A 22,090-nucleotide genomic window follows, 5' to 3' on the forward strand; every position below is an offset into this window, starting at 1 on the left:
TTTCATGGTTATTCTCTGTATGTTGGCTGTGGCCTGTGCAAAGGGATGCCTCCATTGATTTCTGTACTGCACTCTGCATGCTTAGCAGAAGACTCTTCTGGCATATTTTAAATTGCAGAAGCATACTTCAAACACCCCAAAGGAAAAGGCAACAAGTGAATGATAGCCTGAATTGCAGTATTTCATTTAGAACATTTCAGAATAAAAAGCAGAATTAAAATTGGCTTGCTATATAGCACTGCACAGCTCTGGTCAAGCAGCTGACCATTTAACAGAGCTAATCACATCACTGCATCCTAACTCTAACCTGTTGTAGACATTTGCATTTCATCACACCAAATGTATAGCACTCAACGTTTTGGGCCTTGAGCTGCACAAGGAACTACTAGCAGACACTGGTGACAGCTTTTTTTCACTTCTAATTGATCAGAACACTGGTACAACATTTACACAGACTTTCTGTTGTGATTAGATACACTAGTTTTTCAAAAAGAAAAATGGTATCAATTTTCTTCAGCCTTATTCCAGTGATTAACACTTTTGCAGACTCATGAGTACACTCTTTGCATAAAGCTTTAGACGATGACATGGACTCGAAATAGTACGTTGGCACTAGCGTAGAAAGATGGTGCCAGCATTCTGGCTACCAATTTTACAGACATGAAAAATACGTCACAGACCTGAAATAAGCTCTTCCCAGTGAAATCCGATCCCCCCCATGCTGCTGGGAGGACCACACAGCCTGGGGCTCCTAGCTGCTGGCCGGGCTGGGGAGCGACAGGCCTTGTCCTTCCCCTGCACAGCCACTCTTGGTTGGGAGATCAGACCCACCCGCAGAGGCAGCGCAGACTGCAGTAGTCCCAGAGCGTCCTGCAGCCAGGGGAGATCCCAGAAGGTGGGTCTGATCTCTCCAGGAGAGCAGCCATCCAGGGGGAGAGCAAGCCCTGCCCCTGCCCGGCTGGAATCGGACTGGAGGCTCCTGCCCCACGGCGCGGGGCCCCCGGGGTCGAGACTTCTGCCCCCGCAGGAGCTCCATCTTTCCAGAGGCCCCTAACTGGCAGAGGTCCGTGCGTTGATCCGCCACTGGCCAGCAACGACCAGCCGCACGGGGTAGCAGCAGCTCGCACCCACTTCCAGGAGCCTCCTATGGCTGTAGGGAGCTCCGCAGCTTTTGTCTGCCGGGTCCACAAGGCGGCAAATCCCGCGACCCTCCTACAACCGCTTCGCAACCCCCCGCCCCTCCCCATCCGCCGGTCGGGTCGGGATCCCCCACACATGGTGGAATCATAACAACCCGCCCTCCCCCCCGCCTGCTAGCGCACTGGACCGGTCCGGGCACCGGCTGACTGACTTCGTCCACCCGCGGGCGTGCAACTTCCTTGCGCGCGCAGGCGCAGTAGGCTCTCTCACTCACACGCGCACACACACACACACACACCTCTCCCCTGGTCGCGCAGGCGCAGTTGCAGCCGACATTACCACTTTGGCCGTCCGTTTGGGGTGTATCGTAACTGTGTAAATTACCTTTGTCGGGGGCGGCAGCCGGTGCCCGCGGTGACGGTCTCTGAAGCTCATTGCTCGCGCAGCGGTCAGTTGCTGGGACAGAACCTCTGTTACGAGAAACGAGTTATTTGCCCTCTGTGTCTCGCGGAAGGACGCTTCTTCTAGGCAGCCGCAGGTCCTGGCAGATACATATACCGCTCATGGTAACACAACCCAGAGCGGAAAGGAGAGTCCGTTAATCCAGCCTGGCATGAAATATGAAAGATCCTTTCAGAACGGGGTATTCTGCGATGGATCTGTCGCGGGGTTACGGGGATGTACATGCGATCAGGAATATAAGTGTTTATGCAGCTGCTAGGACCTGACCAAGCGCAGCTTGGCGGAAGTAACACACGCCACCTTCTTCCGTCCCCGTTTCCCAACGGCAGTGAGTGCGCACGCGCGCAGAGCTACCCAGCTGGGGCACGGGGTTCCGGCCGGGGCGGGGATTCGCCTCGCCTCGCGTGGCCCGGTGGCGAGTCTCGACCTGCTCACTCAGAGTCACTCACTCGTCCCTTGGCTGGCCGGGCCGGGCCGGGCCGGGGGGATCGGAGCGAGGCCATGGGCCGGCTGAACGTGGTGATGCTCCGGTACCTCTCCCGCGACCACTTCCGCGTCCTGACGGCGGTAAGGAAGGCACCCGGGGGGGCCGTGGAGGAGACAACGCGGCCGGGTGGAACTAGCCAAGCAGCGCTCCCGCGGGTCGGGCCGGCTCTGTGCTTGGCGGGGAGCCCGGGCCTGTGCAGGAGGAGGGGCTGCTGCTGCTGCGGATAGCCGGGGAGTACAGAGCGTGGGGCTAGTCGCTGCTGACCTGGGGTGACTCCGGTGTGAGAGAGGCCCTGGTCCTGCTCACCTGTGTAACCTACGCAGAGTGCTGGCGAGCAGAAGAGGGAGGTGTTAAATTCAAGCTCGTGTAACTCCCTGCAGTCTAAAGGCTCTGCTTAGATACACAGTTAACATCCAGGTGTGCAGGGTTGTGCGGTGTTGTCGGCACCTGCCTGTGTTCCGCTCCAGGTGCAGCTGCGATTCGGGCTTGGAAGCAGCTTTTCTGTCTCCATTGGAAAACGCTTTGGAATGGTGCTCATTGGCCAGTTAAGCAGAGTTGGATTTCCTGTCACATGCTGAAGCATTAGGCTTCCCCCCCACACCCCACCCCCCAAAAAAAACTCCCCTCATTTCAGCTCTACTTGTGGTAGTAACAGTGGGTGTGCTAGAGAAGACATAGCTCCCGGTGGTCACTGATTCTCTGACTACTGCATCGTTTAATTCTTCTTAGAGCAGGCCTACACCTGTGCTTAAAATGCCAGTGGCCACCAGCGTCTTACCTACTCTGGCACTCTCGCCATTGCCATCAGCTGTACAGTTGATATGGCAGTAAAACGGGTAAATCTTCCAAAAAATGTGATGTAGACAGATGTGTCTACCTGAATTCACATATTGCACCCGTCATTGTAGGGTATGAGAAATAAAACAATTTCCCTGACTCATTGGCTCTGTAGCTTCAAGTTGACCTGTGTCTACTGCTGTGATTTCTCCACAGGAGCAGGAAAGTGAAAATTACATGAAGCATGGCAAAGTAAGCAAGAGAAAGGTTTAGGAGTTAGGTCATGCTGCCATAGGGAAAGAGGAACAGTACCCTGATGAAAAAATCCAGCACATCATCTGTCCTGCCCTCTTTCTATCCATCCCTCATATTGGCCTCTAGGTCATAGTTTGTTTTCTGACTAGTACAGTAGGTTTCTGCTAAACTTCTCAGACCTTACATGTATTAGATAGAGGCCTTATGTTACAGGCCCTAAACAAGAGATTCTCCATGTGCATTATACATTTTCTTTTCAATCTCCATCAGTCCTGCTATGTGAAACAAACAAATGTAAAAGCTGTGTTAAATTAAAGAAACTTTATGCTGTGCAATATGTTGAGTTTGTGTCAATATATACGTGGAAAGTAAGTTTAGGCTTGATGTGGGAAACTTATTTCATTGTCTAGTTGGAGGGCTAATATATGTCTTTCGTTTACTATTTCAGGTGGAGATGGGTATGAAGAACCATGAAATAGTCCCTGCTAGCTTGATTGCCTCCATAGCCAGCTTGAAACATGGTGGATGTAACAAAATTCTAAGAGAGTTAGTGAAACACAAACTCCTAGCTTATGAACGAACTAAAAGTGAGTATGAAACCCCCATGAAAATCATAGTTATTTTCAAGTTAAAGTTGTTCAATTGTATTACCTGTCAATGCAATCACTAAAAATCAGAGAAATTACCAGTTAATACAACATTTGCATTTGTTCAATTGCCTTATCACCTAAACATAATACACAAACAAGCTCAAACTGTGCAACTCCACAATAAGCTCCCTGTCCATTCTCGCATAGTCATCCAATGTGCACATATCTAAATCTTCATAATTACAGTGAAATACAAAAACTTAAGGCCCTTCACCTGCACAGTCCCATTCCTTCATGTGCTCTTCTCCTTCTGAGACCTTGAAACAAGCCAAGTGAGGTTAGAGGAGCTGTACACCGATGAACTGTGTGATTCACCAAGGTACAAGTTGCTCCTCGAAGAATCATAGGAGGTTTGCTGAAGCACAGTCCAACTCTCCTTCTGACAATGCTCCTCAAGGTCAAGGGGGGGAAGATATCACAGGAGGAGCAGGACTGTTTAGGAACAGCCAGTCATGATAAGAGACATTTTGCAATAGGAGAAGAGTGAAGTCTTGTCTATACTAAAAAGGCGTACCTTCTACGTATAGAACCGTATCCACACAAAGGGGATTATACTTCTTTAACTATTGGTATGGCTTTTCCTTACTGGAAAGAGAATAACTATTCTGTTGTCTTCTTTGCACCAGTATAATTGCATCCACATTAAGGCTTTTACCAGTATAATTATTCTGGTAAAAACTCAGATCCCTAACCAAAATTATTACACAGGTAAAATTTTTAAGTGTAGATCCGGCATTAATTCAGTCAACAGCATATGTAATGTAGGGTTTTAATCTAGTTTAAGATTCAGAACAACCTTAATGATGGAACTGCTAGTATGCTTGCATAATACTAATATTGTTTTTGAGTTATATTCAGAAAATTTAGAGCACTAAACCTATGCAGAACAGTAAGATCCCAATCCTGCAAAACACTTAGGCACATGCTCATCTTTACACTACCTGTAGACCCTTCAATTTAAGTAGGGTAACTCTCAGTGCATAAATTTAAGCATGTGTGTAAGTCTTTGTGAGATGAGGATCTACCATAATAAGAATAAAATATATTGGCATTTGTGATTATTATTTGTGATGCTTGATGTATCTGAGGAAGCTTTTGTTTTTGATAAATAGAATTCTGAATCTTCTTTAGATTTTTGGAAATAAATTTAAAATTTGTCAAAAAAAGTGAATGTGGAAATAGCGTATGTTCTGTTTGGAAAAACTAGCATTCACATTTTTAAAACCTTAAGAGAGATCTGTTGAAGTAGTTGGACTGCATTACTCTAACAAGATTTCACTCCACCAACAAGTACACCAAGTTATGTGGGTTACATAAGTACTGATTTACCTTTCTGTAAATTCTGTTCCCTGGAGCAACTGATCTTTGGTTTTTCAGTGACAGGCCTGGTCTACACTGGCACCACTGTTAATTCGAATTAAGTCACCTCGAAAATCGACTTAAGACCACCTCTGCAAGTGGCGTAGCACCTAAATCGAATTTGTTAATTCGATTTAGTGTCAGCATAGACACAACGTCACTTAAATCAAATTTATTGGCCTCCGGGAGGTATCCCACAGTCCCCCGTTTTGACCGCTCTGGACAGTCGTGCTGTGCTGCTCTGTGGTCACGCTATAGGAAATGTCCCTTCCCCTCAAGCTCCGGGAAGATTTGAATTTTCAGTTCCTGTGCTGCCAGCATGGAGAGAGCTTTGTCACTGTTCTCTACATAGCTACTGCAAAGCCCAAATGCGCTCCAGCATGGAGTCGACCAGAGGTCTTAGATCTCATTGGGCTGTGGGGCGAGGAGTCCATTCTGGCTCAACTCAAAGCCAGCAAAAGGAATCTAGACATTTATGGGAAGATATCCCAGGGCATGCTGGAGAAGGGACACAAGAAGGACGCTCAGCAGTGCCGCATGAAGATCAAGGAGCTGCGTCAGTCATATCAGAAAGCCAGGGAAGCTAACAGCCGTTCTGGCTCCTCGCCCAAAACATGCCGCTTCTATGATAACGTGCATGCAATTCTTCGTGGCGATCCCACCACGGTGCCGTCCCGCAGTATCAATACCTCCGCTAGGTCACAGTCCATGGACAATGATGAGGTCTCTGTGGATGAGGAGGCGGCTGAGGAGAGCAGGGTGCATGAGAGCATGCTGTCCATTCTCGCTGAAAGTCAGGACATATTCCTGACCCCTGAGCAGTCCAGCAGCACACAGGACAGCACTAATGATCCCGGGGAAGGCACATCAGGTGAGTTTTTTTCTTCTTAGCAGTTCTTTCCTTTTATATTGGGTTGGGGGGAAGCACGAAGGGGATTTCAGGCGTTTCAATGACTGTACTAGAGGGTTACCCAGGGAACAGTTCCTCCCTCCACGGTAGGATACTTTGCTGCAATCAAGGGATCCTGCATCATGGCAGAACACTGATCCCCCGCTGCGTTCAGCAAATCTTTGTTTTAAGCAGAGACTCTGCCCCCCCCCCCCCCCCCAAATGACCGCAGTGCCTCTCTGTAAGGGCACACCGCGCATGTTTAAAATACCTGCAGAGACACCCCCTCTCCCCAACACTGTCCTCAGATCCTCTCTGTAAGGGGACCGCAGGCAGACCCTTCTGGGACGTCAGGAATGGAATGAGGCTCTGTGTTTGCCCTGTTCACTGCATGGGGATTATTGTTTACATTGTTACAGTTGTATCATTTTCTTCATTATGCCAACAGTGGCTACTTTATTTTTCTTTCATTTTGTAGACGACTCGGCCTTGGCCCCACCCTCAAGAAATGCTGCAGAAAGACTATCGCAAATTAGAAGGGGGGGGGAGAAAGAAATGACATGAACGCCTCAGTGGCCTAAGAGACAAAGCAAAGAGCATGGTGGCTCACCTTGTCCTAGAATATGGACATGGACAGGGAGACATGCAGAGAAATGCTGGAGCATGATCGCAGTACCACACAGGAGAAGCAGCGAATCATGCAGAACCAGGCAGACATGCTGCAGAAGCTTGTGGAGCTTCAGGAGGAGCGTAGGAAGGACAAAGTCACGCTGCAGCCCCTCCATAATGCTCCTCGACCGAGAGCATTGATGCCTGCCCCCGCCCCCAGCAGGTCTCGGAGGAGACTGGCCAGGCTGCAGTACGTGAGCAGGAAGCAGCGGCGGCCATGCTAACAGCTAGCCAGCAAGCTACCATCCTACCCCTTGAGACAGTGAATGGACACTCCCCGCCTTCCCCTATGACTTGAATGTTCATAAATAAAGTTAAGCATCATTTCACCATGTTTCTTTATTAAATTATATCTTGTTCTGGAGGGATTTGGCTGGTACAGATATCGATTGGGTGGGGGGCGGGTTTCACCAAAGGCAAATAACATACAGGAACAGAAATCGGTCCTGCATCTCATTGCAGAACCTGGTTTTCAAAGCTTCCCTAATCGGTTAGCTTTCAGCATAGCGCTGGCATCTGATTACTCATAATTGGCGCCCAGTCTTTCTGCCTCCACAGCCCAACCCTGGGGAAACCTCTCATCCTTCGCTTCACTCACATTATGAAGAACACAACACACAGATATCACAGAAGGGAGGTGTCTTCTCAGTCATGTGCAGCCTAATGAGGAGACTCCTCCATCTACCCTTTAAACACACAAAGGCATATTCTACAACCATTCTGCAACTGCTTAACCTCTTATTAAAACACTCCTTGTCGCTGTCAAGGTGCCCGGTGTATGGTTTCATCAGCCAAGGGAGCTAGGGATAAGCAGGATCCCCCAGGATCACTATGGGCATTTCCACACCCCCAATTTGAATTTTTTGGTCTGGGAAAAAAGTGCCCACTTGCATATTAGAGAATAGCCCCGAATTACGAAATACGTGCGCATCATGCACCTTCCCAGACCACCCCACGTCGATGTCGGTGAAACGACCCCTGTGATCCACAAGCCGCTGCAGGACCATGGAAAACTACCCCTTCGTACTTGCTTGCTAGCTAGGTGGGCAGGTGCTAAGATAAGAGTGTGTGTCCCATCAATGGCCCCCCTCAGTTTGGAAACCCCATGGTGACAAACCCCTCCACTATGTCCTGCACATTTCCCAAAGTCACTATCCTTCGTAGAAGAACTCTATTGATGGCTCTGCATACTTGAATAATGGTGGTGCCCACTCCGAATTAATTCCCAACCAAGCGGTAACAGGTGGGGGTTGCCAGCTTCTACAGAGTGATGGCGACTCTCTTCTCCACCGTCAGAGCTTGTCTCAAGCAAGTATTCACGTGCTTCAGGGATGGTGTCAGCTCCGAGTACAGTTCCAGGAAAGTTGCCTTTCGCATACAACAGTTTTGCAGCCACTGATCATCATCCCACAGCTGCATAATGATGTGGTCCCACCAGTCTGTGCTTGTTTCCCTGCACCAGACCCGGCACTCCACGGACTGCAGATGACACGTTACAGCCTGCAGCAATCGGGAATTGTTCTGCTCAATGGCTTGTAGCAGGGCAGCCTCAGTGGCATTGCTGTTGTGTGCGCTTCGACTTCTTGCTCTACTTCGAAAATACTTGATGATAAGCTGCAATGTATTTGTAACGCTCACAATAATAGTGTAGAGTTGAGTTGTCTCCATGTCTGCAGCAATGGTGAGCGCAGGGAGTAAAAAAATGGCACGAAAATACTTTTTCTGTTTGTTTGGGGAGGCGGGGGGGAGAAGAAGGGAGGGGGAAGCAGCATTGCATCATGGGACGATTACACTCATCCCAACAGCCACAGTGACTAGTTGCACTGTGAGATAGCTACCCACATTGCACTGCTTTGCAATTTTGAATTAAGAATGCTCAGTTTAAATGCAGGAGATCTGCGCAAACAGCATAGTGTATACACGCTGCTGCGACTTCTAAAAATTGGCTGCTGAAAGTCAACTTAAAGTAAGACTTCACTCAGCAGTGTAGACATGGCCACAGTAACAAATCACTTGCATATGTTCATATCTTGCTGTTATTTGTTCCATACTTGTGCTTTTACAATGCAGAGCTATCAAAAATGTGAAGGAGATAATATAACTTTCTTTAACATTAACTAATGTTTGCTGCACATAAAAATACTCAGTGTTCAATGTTTTAACAATACAATCAGCAAATGTTTATCCAGGTTGAAAGGAAGTCCAGTCTCTTGTAGCAGTTATCTCATTTCTCTTACATAATGCACATCCATACTTCTCTTTGCTATAAGAGAATAACGGATATGTAAGCAATTAACAAGGCATTTGTTTCTGTTTCTTGACATCCCGTTTATACTATAAAAAATAGAAAATTTGCCTTCACTTCATTATGTGTCAGAAAGTTCTGGAATCCATGATGGTTGTATTTTTTACTGTCACCCTCTCTTCTGTTTCCACCTTCCATACCCTTTTTTCTTTCTTACCTTTTTTGCTTCCTTCCCCTCAGCCATCGCAGTATCTTCATGTGAATGTATTGTTCTCCACTGGTTTCATTTTGCTGGTATCTTAGTCAACATTTTAGGGAATTTTACTTGATTAGAAAGGACCAGTTAAGGTTGAGACTTTTCACACAATACTTTGACATGGTTTACAAATTAAGGACTCTAATAGTGGTGTGTACATAACATTTCACAGAATATGCTTTCTTATATTTTTCAGCTGTCCAGGGCTACCGATTAACTAACGGAGGTTATGATTACCTTGCCTTGAAAACTCTATCATCTCGACAAGTTGTCAGCTCTGTTGGAAACCAGATGGGTGTTGGTAAAGAATCAGGTAATTTTAAAAATATATTTTTAAACAAGTATAGCTGTTATGTTGCACATTGAACTTCTCTCAAGTAGTCCAGTAAAGTTTCATCTGGCTAAATGAATTAGTGAACTATCAGAAACTAGAACTACATTGTCACTCTGTTTGAAATGCCATACAGTGCCATTAGTAAAATTTGAATTTCTGTATTCACTTGAATGACCCTAGAATTTTCTCTTCTCTTTGTCCACTCTTTCTAATGTTGGAGTAGTCATTTGAAATGATAGTTAGATGACATTTGTATTATACTTAGTACATTTTTATTTATTTGAGCTGTTTGTTTCAAGGCCAGTTTAAACATTGCAGAAAACTTCGAGAAACACTTAGGTGGAATCCTGGACATGTTGACCTCAATGGGAGTTTTGCCTTTGACTTCAGTGGACAGCCAGGATTTTACCCTTCATTTTGATACAGTGCTGCTTCTGTATAGCTTTATCTTCCTTTGTTATGTATTAATAAAGAACAATTGCATGTGATTAGCATTTCTGTTTTCCAGAATTTCATCTATACTGAGAACAAACACTAGAACTAAGCATGCGAACACTTGCATCCAGTTCCATCTATTAAAACTTATCAGCTCACTTTTAATAAAATGGGACAGCTTCAGCAGTTCTCAAATGAGATAAGATACTAGGGTACAGTAAACTAGCAGAGTACCAACTTGGTTGATTGGTTTGCATAGAATGTGTTGAGGTTGTGTGGTGGGAAAGCGTAATGTAAGATGACTTACCATAGAACTGTCACTGAAGGATGAGGAAGAGCAGTGTAGGACGGTCTTGCGAGAACCAAGTACATCTCTGTAGATGCAGTGTGTGGTTTTCCTGCTGCACTGGTGTGTAGTGAATCAAAGCAACTGGAAGAATTATTGAAACTTGTTCCAAGGTGGTATGCTCTCGATAGTACTGGAAACATTTGTGCTACAGTAAGAGCACTTTTGTGCATGTACACAAATTCCTAACTTCCTCGTTGAAGACAGACCTCACTAGATTCCTTGCCTTCTGTAATTCATCCCTTCATCTGGACCTGTTTTACTGTGCCTGGAATATAATCACCGTGTCTTGTTATGTCAAGGAGGACTGTTCCCAAAGATTGGGAGTAAGCAGCAGAAACAGAATATAGTGTCAACTGCTCATCACCACTGACAGTTGTCACAGGTCGTTCCAAAATTAAAGCCAGTGGAATATTAAAAATAAAGATCTTTTTGAGGAACTTTAGGACTAATAGGACATTCATTTGCACATTCATTTTTCAAGTATACAGGTGTTGTGCTGTCATTGTAATTTGCAGAAAAATCAGTAGCTATGTTTGCTTTTTTGCTCTGGTGTAAATAGTAATTGAGCAAAAAGCAATATGGAAAGTTAGTCACTTTTCACAAATGTTTAGTCTGTTTGGCAGATAAATAATTTCTTATGTTTTATAGATATTTATATTGTTGCAAATGAAGAAGAGCAACAATTTGCTTTAAAGCTGCATAGGCTTGGGAGAACCTCCTTTCGTAATCTAAAAAACAAACGTGACTACCATAAGCATAGACACAAGATGTCCTGGCTTTATTTGTCCCGCCTGGCTGCCATGAAGGAATTTGCCTACATGAAGGTATTTTAATCATAAAGTGTAACTATTCATGTTCAAAATGTGTTGCCTGTGCTGTAATAAAGTGGAAATGGTGATGATGCAAGATGCTTTTCAGATACTCGCTTATGTAATTCACATTTTAAATATAAACAGGATTTGTATATACATTTCTCACCCCAGATTTGAAGTTGCAGGGTTATCATACATGGAATCCCTAATGTGTACTACTTGTATGTACAAGATTTGACAGTGGCACAGTGAAGCTGTAGCAGAGTAGTCTGGCTTGTGAAACATGGTGTTCCACATGAGAATTTTATATGGAACTCATGATTTCTTTTATACATAACATTCTCTTTAATAATAGGGCAGCTTTACATGGCAATTGTCACATAATACCTCAATGTTGTGGTAATCCAGCTACTTCTATTTATATTAATCTTTAAGCATGTTTTAGAAATGCAAAGAAATATTTTCCTACATAACCATGTTGTTCTAAAAACAAATGTACAGGGAAAAGATGTGAAATTCAGCCAATTTAGAAACTGATTAAGCCTCAGTCCTGTCACTTTGTGTGTGAGTGAGTGAGTGAGCACATGCGCATAATTTAGGAGCATTACTTAAGGTGCCTATATAAATTTAAAAACAAATGCCAACCTAAGCAAACATCTTATCTGAAACACACCTGTGTACCTGTGTTACTTTATGTAGTAAAAAGAGATATTCTATTATCTGTCCCTGTCCAGGCTTAAACATTTTCGATTTAATCATTGGTTTTGGGAAATGAGTGAATGACAACCTTAATCCCTGAAACATAGCTTAAAGTACTAGATGTACACTAGGTTATGAGTATTAACATGAAAAGTCACAGAATATAGTTATTTTGTAGTTAAGTATACTAAATAATTATCAAGGCCTGTTTTATTAATATATGCTTTCAATTTGAGCAAAAAAGCTTTGTATATTTGAAGCTAAAATCAAGGGAGACTGTTCATTTATTACTCTGATTCTATGTATATAATTCAAATGTATTTAGAAATCTTAGATCATTTGTCAGTGCAAAGTAAAATGTGCAATATCCTAAAAGGGTATTGATTTATGTGTTTATTTCTATAAAATATGTTTGTTTCACACAAAATACCAAGTCAGTTTAATTTACACAGTGAATAGACAAAATATTTATTCTGGGAAAGGCTTCACTACAATATTTTCTGTTTTGGCATGGTGCAAGATTTGTTTCAACAGACACTATATAGGATCCATGGTGTTAACTACAGGATATATTCCCTCTAAATTGTTAGTGTTCGAGTGAGTTATAGTGGTGTGTCTCCCATTAAAGCAATAGGCCCAAAAATGGAGGGTATTCTTTTGGGGAAGGGGAGGGGGAGGGTGTCCTGATGGAAATTAATCCTGCTACAATTCAGCATTGTGCTAGTTTATCATCTATCTCTGTCCATTAGTGTAGGGTACAGGTACTATATAAATCCCCTCTGATTTATATAGGGCCTGTACCAAAAAGAGGACAAGCAATCTCTAATTAATCCTTTGTTTTAGCCATTATGCCTAATGGGATTATTTTGGTAACTGTCATCGTCCAGGAGACCAACTCTAACTCCATTGTTAGGGAAGAGGCCCAAAAACAGATGGGATTTAGACCTTGTGCTAAAAGTGGCAAGACTTTCCCTCATCTTGATCTCTAGCAGCTAGGGAATTCCAGTTTCCCTCACCACCACCCTCAGAGGCCCAGGCTCAACTCTGCAGTTTCATTTAGTGTCTGTTTATATAGTCCTTTCCTTTATTTTCATTTCCTGTTTTAATGCAGCAGTATCCCATTAATGTTATGTCCTCTGCCTAAGTTGCTACAATGTAAAGTTGAGTGCAGTTTGCTAGAATTTAATAATTGTTGGAATTAAATTGAATATTCAGTGGAATCTTTGTACTGTATTCTGACAGATTTGATTGTGATGTTTTTTCTTGTCTAATTGAAAGAGGAGCACTTAGTCACTTGAGAGTAGGCCTTAAGACCAATGAAGGAATAATATAATTATATTTCTTTTTTGTGTATTGAGTTTCCCAATGTGAATAGTAAGCAGTATGAATCTCAGCAGGAGGAATTTGATTAGTGAGATAACAGAATTCTGTTATAAAACTTTTCTGCATCTGAAGGCAAGAATGCAGCAATAACCATATATTTTAATGTGTTCTCAAAATACATTAGAATTTGTCCAGCAGTGTTTAAAGGTACAATTAATTAGTACTAAAAATCAGGTCTGTGCATTTTTGGTTGGATTTATGACTGTTTGAGTTTGTAATAAAAGAAACAGTGTTCTGAATTTGTTGTTAGTTGGTCATCCAGCTGAGCTGAACCACATTTTTTGAATTTTTAGCTGCCATTTTTACAACAATGCCTCAGATTGTCAGGATCCAACAAGGGCAGTCAGGACCAAGGGTCAGAACAGGGACAAAGCTGAGGCTAGGAGTAGCTGTGGAATTCATAGTCAGGTCCAGGCCAGGGTCAATACCAAGGGTCAGGGTCGGAATCAGGTTTCAGGGTCCGAGGCAGTAGGGGAAGTACAAATCAAGCAGAGATCAAGCCAAGAATTCAAGAGCAAGGAGCAGGAATGATCATGTTAGCTACAGAAGATCTGCGCTGTTGCCTGGACATTTCCTGGAATGCTCCTTGGGTTTATATAGCTCAGGGAGCCAATCAGGAGTCCTGGGGCTACTGTCTATCCAATCCTTGACGTGGAATTTCCCATGGTCTGTGTCCACAGCAGGTCGTGGGAAGTGGAGCGCAAGCTGGTTATAGCTGCTGGGTGGCAGCCTGGAGATATCAACTGCCTGGTACTTCTGCAGGCCCACATTCTAGACCTGTGAAGCCTTACACAGATTATTGCCTGTAAAATAATAGGGGGGAAAACAGGATTTTGACTTTGAGTGTTTGACAGCACTTTGTATGTAGCCAATTTTACCGTTTCTTCTTTATAGTCAGTTTATTCTTTGTGTAGGTTTGTAAATCAACTTTAAAAATGTTACCCCAGTTATTGGCAGAGATTTGGCAGGCGTACTACCTAAAATTAAGCTTGAAATCTGTTTTGTGCATTTTAATTTAAACTTTCCTCCAAATACAGCTTGACACCAATCACAAGTAAAAAACGAATAATTATCTCGTAAATAAGAAATGTATGACCCACTATATTTTAACATAAACTAGGTAAAAATGAAGACTGACTAAATGTAAGTTAAGCTATACAGTTACTTAAATAAATGCCTATAGATACAGCATATCTACCTGATTATAAAAATACAGTAAATTTAATGTAAAAGCTATATTTTGTTGCAAATCAACATGTTTTAATGGTTGCCAACTAATGAGATCCACTTTTTCTTTAGAAAAATAAAGGAAAAACAAGATTAAAAGTGATAATTTAAATCAAGGTTTTCTGCTTTCTGAATTAAGTAATTATTCAAATTGGTAATTTAAATCATATTGATTAAAATTAATCCACTGTGGACGGATGATTACTAACGTAATTGGAAATATACAGGAAATTTAGCCTACTTATGTAGAATTTTTTTCCACAGCTACTATAATAACTTTTGGGGAAGTAATTATTTTTAAAGCAAATTCAGTCAAAGCATATTTTTCTTTACTAAATGTTTACATAAAATTGATTGGCTAAAAAAATGAAAATCTTTAAAAATCTTCTTATCCTTTTAAATTCTACTCACCTGCCTGAGCTCTTTTCTTTTCCTTTTAGCCACCTCCAGAGATCTTTATATTTGCACACCAGTCTGTCTTCCTCTCCCTCTGTGTCAGGGCTGAACAAAAAGAAACCAAATTGTATTCATCTTTAAAACTTGCAAAATTATTCTTTGGTATGTTCTTTCAGGTGAACTCGCCCATATAGGATAATTGCACTTCCTGGATATTTTTCCTAAAACAATCAACAGTGGGAAATAGCTAACAAACTAGATTTTGTTATTAGTTTCAGCAGTAGCGCTCCACTGAGATGAAAGCTCAGTTAGCATATTTTAGAACTTTTGCAAAACATTGGTTCACATTTATGCCTGGATCCTGCAAAGACTTACATATGTACTTAATTCTATGCGGCATGACCAGTCCCAGTATCAGTATGTAAAGTTAATCATGTTGAGTATGTACGTAAGTCTCTATAGGATTGGGTCTTGAAAGGGCAGGTTTTTTTAATGTTTGTTAATTTTGCAAAAAATGCTGGGAATGTTAATCTTTTTTAATATTATGTGCGTACATTGTATATACCTGCATTTCCATTGCTCTAATTATGCTCTTTAGAAATGTGGCATCCTATGTTTATAGTAACTTTTAGTTTACTCAGTTTTTCATCATAGCATGACTTTCATCTAGATGTGTAACCCATTCATTCTCTGTTTTGACTGCAGTTTGTTCCAATTAAGTTAACTTCCACTGCAGACCTGGAGTTCAGGGCTAAGGCCACTTCCTAGAAGGACCAAGAAAATGGTCCTAGTATTCATCAAACTGTAATCCCTATGGGCTTCTTTTCACACTTCTGTTTATGAAGTATGGTGGACCCTGGACTATGCAGATACTGGTTTTAATAATTACCTGTCATTTTAGATAAATTTATGTAGCACTAAATGTAACTCTGCAGGATGGTGACTCTCCATGTTCACACAAATATAGACAGAATTTGGAATTAGATTCCCTGGGTTTTTTTCTAATTTAACAAAACCACCCATCCACCCTAAAACTCTGAGCTCTTGCTGGTTTCCCTTCCCCCACCAAATCTCTCCCCCCCATACACACACACACACTCATTTAGGATGTACTGGGGAAAAGCATGCAGATGGTTTCAGTGTGTGCCCAAAAGAGGAAGACGTGGATATTTAAAAACAAATACTTTTAAATTATTTATTTTGATATTACAGTACTTTGAACTATGTGGTAGTGAAATCTCATTGTGAAATCCATTTTAGGCAATTGATTATATAGGGATAGAAAATGAACTTGTGATGCAGTCATGTGCATCAACTGAGTTTGCATCTAGACAAACTTAACAAGTAATACCACCGTTATTGTGGTCTTCCCCCATTTGTCTATAATGTGGTTATGATGAAGCTTATTTATTCAAGACAGTGAACGCTTGTGTTTATGGAAATGCAGAAGGAGTTAAACTAGCCAGAATTGAAATGGCAAAAATTCAAAATGTGGAATTTGTCCTGATGCAGCATCCCCAGTTGCTGCTGTTTGTCTGGACCACCAGACCAGAACTGATTCCATTTTGTTCTCCTTGTTACATCTCCAGTTTTCTCCAGACCCAAGACTGTGAAACTGTAAACAAGATGATAGTACATTTACAGAATTTCAGATCTGGAATCTGAACATTGCCATTTCATTCATCGTACAGCAGTATCCCAGTCTCCTGTCTTTGACCGTGTATCTTTTGACCTTACACTATTTGACATTATCAATTATCTGGAATAAAACATAAAATCATCACTGATAAAGTTTGCAAATGAAGCAAAGATTGCGGGAGTGAAAAATAATAGAAAGAACAGGTTGCTAACAGAGGTTGCACTCACCACACTCTTACGCCTCCTGCTGGCTAGTCTGGGGAATAGTTTTGCAGGTCCCAGAACCCCCATGCGGTTGTGTCTCACACTCCTTTACCTCTGCTTTAGGACCCACATATCTTCAAATTCCGCGGCGTCCGCTTCATGACACAGCCTTCCATTGTGCCACAATCTGTGCTCTCCCCATTTACCGGGGATTCTGCAGTTTTGGTCTAGTGACCCTAGCCGCTTCCTTCAGTGGCAGCTGCAGTTCACTATCTGGGCTAAAGTCAGGGCTCTCAGCTGCTCCTTCTCCGGAGCCACCCACTGCTCTGTCCGAGGTGCTGACCTCCCTCAGCCTTCAGGGCAGCATCCTTTCCTCCCCAAGCTCCTGGGAGTGACTGCCCTTTCTGTTCTCTGCTGGCTGCCTATACAGAGCCCTGATTGGCTTGCTCCCAGTGCAGTCTTCCTTGGGCTTTATTAACCCTTTCCAGGCTAGTGTGGGGTAGCCGCCCCACCACAGTCCCTAATACAGAGTGATCTGGATTGCTTAGTAAGCTAGATACAAGCAACCAATCTGTGTTTCAATGTGGCCAAAAAAAAAAAAAGTCATATGTAGGAAGTTACAGAATGGGGAAACAGTAAATCTGAAAAGAGCTTGGGGGTCATAGTGAATAATCAGCTGAACGTGAGCTTCCAGTGCAATGCTATAGCCAAAAGGCTAATTTAATCCTTGGAATATCTAGTGGTAGTAGGGAGACTCTATCACCTCTGTATTTGGGACACTGGTGCGATCACTGCTGGAATACTGTATCCTGTTTTGTTGTCAACAATTCAAGAATGTAAACACATTGGAGGAGGGTTCAGAAAAGAGCCATAAGAACAATTAAAGGATTGTGAAGCATGCTTTATACACTCAAAGAGCTCAGTCTATTTAGCTTAACAAAGAGAAGGTTAAGGGATGACTTGATTACATTTTATAAGTACCTAGTTAGGGAACAAATATTTAATTGTGGGCTCTTCAATCTAGCAGAGAAAGGTATAACATGATCCAGTGTCTGGAAGTTGAAGCTAGACAAATTCAGATTGGAAATAAATTATTAATGGTGCGAATAATTATCCATTGGAACAATTTTCCAAGGGTTTTGGTAGATTCTCCCTGACTGAAAATTTTAAAATCAAGAAGGGATGTTTTTTTAAAAGATATGATCTAATTCAAACAGGAATTAATTCAGAAAAGTCCTATGGTCTACGTTTATACAAGAAGTGGAACTAAGTGATCAGAATGGTCCGTTGTGGCCTTGTGATCTATAAGTCTTTTTACTCAGTTATTTGATATGTCAAAATATTTCTCCTGGTTTCAGGAACACAGTAATCTTTTTGTTAGTTATAAGTTGTATTCTGGTGCTGCCCATATTGTGCGAGATGCTGTACATCAATAAGAATACATATGCTCTGCCACTAAGAGTTTACAATTTAATAACATATGAGAACTTCCTTGTTTGCCTTGGTATTCAGTAGCACTAACTTTCCAACACATTGTCTCTTTCCAGGCTTTACATGATAGAAAATTTCCTGTTCCAAAACCATTTGACTACAATCGACATGCAGTAGTTATGGAACTTATTAGTGGTTATCCTCTGTAAGTACTGACACTTGAAACGAACTCCCATTTAAGACTAAATTGAATACAGTAACTATGATTTTGGAAATCTTAGTTGAAGTACTTGCTGAGAGGAACTCTGATTCAGTAGTGTAGGTAAAAATGGTAGCCGCATGTTTATGCATGAGACAATGACTGTGCTTTTTTAGTTATATAGGAGCAAACAGTGCCCCACCATTCTCCATGGAGTTAGCTGGTACTCTGTAGCACAGCCTGACTATAGTCACTGAGCACCCTTGGAGTCCAGGTTGTTGGGAAGAGGAATTCCAGTTTTGCGCCCCTCCTTTCTCTCCTCTCTTCCTTCCCCATCCAGAGAAACATACTGTTCCTTTATCCAGTAAAAAGAAATTACAGCAGACTGGTAACATATTTAAAAATCTCAAACAGTGGGCTCCTGTATTGCCAAGCATCACAAGTAATGTCACTATCCAGATATACAGATTCAGAAGTGCAAAATTTTATACAAAGCAAGAAGTATTTCTCATCAACTAGCTTTCTTAATGATTGCAACTTTAAGTATTTTAGTAAGTCCCACTGAAACTGAATCCCACTGAAACAATATCAGTTTGATATTGGACACTATAGAATGTCTAATGACCATGAAGTCTCTTAGGGTCATTTCTTCTTATTTTAGCAGTTAGACCTGATATTTTTTTCCTTCAAACAATTTGTTTATGCAACTCACCAAAGGCAGCAAGAGGAACAACTTACTGTCTGTGACAACTGTACTCCGTGGGGAAAAAATATCTTAAGTGTCATTCATGTTACTGTATGGTCTGGCTTCTGTTCATGCTTCCTTCTTGTTGTAATTGACTAAGTCACTACTCATCACTTTCAAATTCAGAAAGAAATTTTTCTTTTTTACGTATAGATTTGTGTGTTACAACACCAGTACTGGAGGCAAGTAATCTTCAGTCAGGAGAGGTCATGTTATGTTTAATTGTTAAATCATGTTGTATTATCCAACAATGATTTTTAAAACATTAGAATATTTTTAAAGTTGGCATTTAAAGAGCTGGTTTGATTTGTTTGCACAGCTGAATGCACCAGGCCAATTTGTTAGTGGATATAGTCCAGTTATGACCTTTGTACTTATCCTAAGATCTAAAGTAAATTAACTACAGTTTTAGGACAAATCAGGTCTCATTCTATCACGATAAGGTAGGTGTCTGAAGTAAGCTGTTTAATCAAAAAGGAATCAAAACCAAAACTTAAATTAATTGAACAGTAATGAAAAGAAAATTCCTTTCAAATTTTCAGCACTCCCTCCCTGCCCCATTTATGAAGTAAATTTAGTGCAGTGAAAGATGCTGCAGGTGGAAACCATATCTTTAATTCCACAACAGATAATGCTTGGACATCAGCACTTCAAGCTTCACCACTTTTCTCCATCATTATTTTGCAATTTGGCTCTGGAGGAAACACCACAAGGGATGAAAAAATAGTTTATTTTCCATTCCTAGTTATTCTTAGGTCTCATAAGAAATCAACCAAACAAGACTGCCAGCTGTGAAGAGAGGGTGGGGTTTATTTTGAAAATGGGGTTGTGGTTTTTGCTTTAACTTTTCATTTTCTTATACCCTTAATAATTTGGAATATTTTTTTAAAATGTTTTAGGTGCCAGGTGCATCAAATAGAAGATCCCGCATCTGTGTATAGTGAATTAATGGAACTAATTGTAAAACTTGCTAACCATGGTTTGATTCATGGAGATTTCAATGAGTTCAATCTCTTATTGGACAGTGAGGACCGGGTCACCATGATTGATTTTCCACAGATGGTGTCAACATCTCATCCCAATGCTGAATGGTATATATTCATTCTTATGGCATTTTCAAAATCAGTTTGGCCATTTGAGATTATTGTAATTTATTAGCACTGATAATTCATTTTTACGTATCCATTCTTAACTTCTTTCTAGCAGTGCCATCTTGTACAATGAATAATGCCACAAAAATATATTCCATTTTATTTAACCAATTAACATAAATATCAAAATTTAGAGTGGACACAGGATTGGTTCTTGCAGAGATTTTCAGCAAGCCAGGTCAAACTTGAATTTATATTGTGTGGTTCACTTCTGTCTTTTTGAGTTTTCTCTCTTCAGTTATGTGGTTGCTAATCACTTTTTAGTAAAGTAAAAAAAGACAACAGTGTGCAGGTAAAAAGCTGATTGTGAGTATTTCCTTTCTAGAACAACTCTGGCCTTATGTCAATAGCAAATGAAGTTTGACAAAGTTGGAAGAATATATCATTTTCTAAAATTCAGAAGAAATTTAAGATGGGCTTGTTTGGAAAGCTTAATACACAGAAGCTATTGCTAGTGACAAATGTGGAGTAGAACTTGATGTTTAGAAGCATACCAAAATGCTTGTAAGTCTCTAATTCTGCACAAAACAATTCTGTATTTTTCCAGGTATTTTGACAGAGATGTTAAATGTATTAGAGACTTTTTTAAGAAGCGCTTCAGCTATGAAAGTGAACTTTTCCCAACTTTCCAGGATATCAGGTGAGAAATATAACTTGATTACCGGTCTTATATTGATCAGTAAAGATAACTAGGTGCTCTCTGTACTGGTTTTATATTATGAGAACATTAGCCAAAATGTTCACAATTGGTTTTCAGTTGTACACGGTTAATGAGCTCCATGAAGTGTTTTGCTGGAGAATTGGGGGGACAATGTTGCACTTGTCCCTCTTTTTTTTTTTCCCCCCTTTTCATTTTAATGTAGGATTTTCTTTATTCTTAATATCAGAAATGTTGGTGCTCAGTCCAACCAAAACCATTATGGGTGACATCCTGAAGCTTCACCCCGTTTTACATTCTACCATTGCCTATCATCAGGAAACCAGTAATTCCTGTGTTCTTGTAGCTGGGAAGAGGGATCCAAGGCCTGATACAAAGCTGCTCCAAGACACATCATTCAGATATGCCCCAGTAATACAGAACCGGATTCGTCTCACCCCTCTGAGCCTAATTATTGCTCTTGTGGGCATTCTTTTATGTGGAGTCATTTGGAGTTGAGGGTTTTAAGGAAAGGTAGTTAATGAGTAGTCACTACTTCTCTAAAAAACAAGTTTTTCAGCCCTGAGATAATGAAAATCACTGAAATATAATTCTATTCTGAAAAACAATTGTATAAAAATGACACCTGTTCTTCAACTGATCAGCTCATTGCCTGTACTCAGTCATATCTATTGACTTCAAACTATATTTTTATTCCTGTTAGAACAGCACAGCTATGAGAGATTGAGCTAGTATCTGTCCTGTTGTTGATGGCAAACCAGACTTGTTATCTAAATTCCAAAGTTCTCAAATGAAAATTTACTTTTTCAAGTTTCATGTTCTCTTTTGAAAGACAAAATAAAACCCTTATGAGTACATTTGAGATATTGAAACAATAAACCTTACCAGGCTCTTTTCAGTAGGGAAGCACACCTTAACCAAAGCATGCTAAATATATAACTTTTGATAAATTCAGAATTAGAGTGTTTATAGATTATGTAATACAGCATAATAAATGTAAATCAACTTTAAATCATAATTACACTTCAGCAGAAGCATACAGATATTGTTCAGTTATACAGCTGTAAATGCTTAAATCATAATCTGAGCATAAGGTTCTACTCAGCATGTGTAAGGGTTGCAGAATTATATAACTTTGTTAGCCCTTTAACACTGGCAGTTTAATGATAGTGCACTTTGGTAGTCTTTTTTTTTTTTTTTTTTTTAATAAATAAGTACATTTAATAAATAAGTACATTTA

At 41.2% G+C, this 22,090-nt stretch overlaps 2 protein-coding genes across 2 annotated transcripts in view; one reads left to right on the top strand and one right to left on the bottom strand.

Moving 5' to 3' along the window:
• Window positions 1-1,808, bottom strand: part of LOC137167048 (uncharacterized) — a 170,153-nt gene extending 168,345 nt beyond the window's left edge. The window contains exon 1 of the mRNA XM_067569006.1: window positions 1,525-1,808. Within this exon, the coding sequence (XP_067425107.1) occupies window positions 1,525-1,575 (51 nt within the window). The 5' untranslated portion in view covers window positions 1,576-1,808. The remainder of the gene's footprint in view (window positions 1-1,524) is intronic.
• A 202-nt stretch (window positions 1,809-2,010) lies between these two features.
• Window positions 2,011-22,090, top strand: part of RIOK2 (RIO kinase 2) — a 29,449-nt gene continuing 9,369 nt past the window's right edge. The window contains exons 1-7 of the mRNA XM_067568847.1: window positions 2,011-2,169; window positions 3,570-3,708; window positions 9,386-9,502; window positions 10,956-11,131; window positions 18,214-18,302; window positions 19,941-20,132; window positions 20,740-20,832. Coding sequence (XP_067424948.1) covers window positions 2,104-2,169; window positions 3,570-3,708; window positions 9,386-9,502; window positions 10,956-11,131; window positions 18,214-18,302; window positions 19,941-20,132; window positions 20,740-20,832 — 872 coding nt within the window. The 5' untranslated portion in view covers window positions 2,011-2,103. The remainder of the gene's footprint in view (window positions 2,170-3,569; window positions 3,709-9,385; window positions 9,503-10,955; window positions 11,132-18,213; window positions 18,303-19,940; window positions 20,133-20,739; window positions 20,833-22,090) is intronic.

The sequence above is a fragment of the Emydura macquarii genome, unplaced genomic scaffold (assembly GCF_026122565.2).
Source record: "Emydura macquarii macquarii isolate MOO-44397 ecotype Brisbane River unplaced genomic scaffold, CSIRO-AGI_Emac_v2 contig_2897, whole genome shotgun sequence".
NCBI lineage: Eukaryota > Metazoa > Chordata > Testudines > Chelidae > Emydura > Emydura macquarii.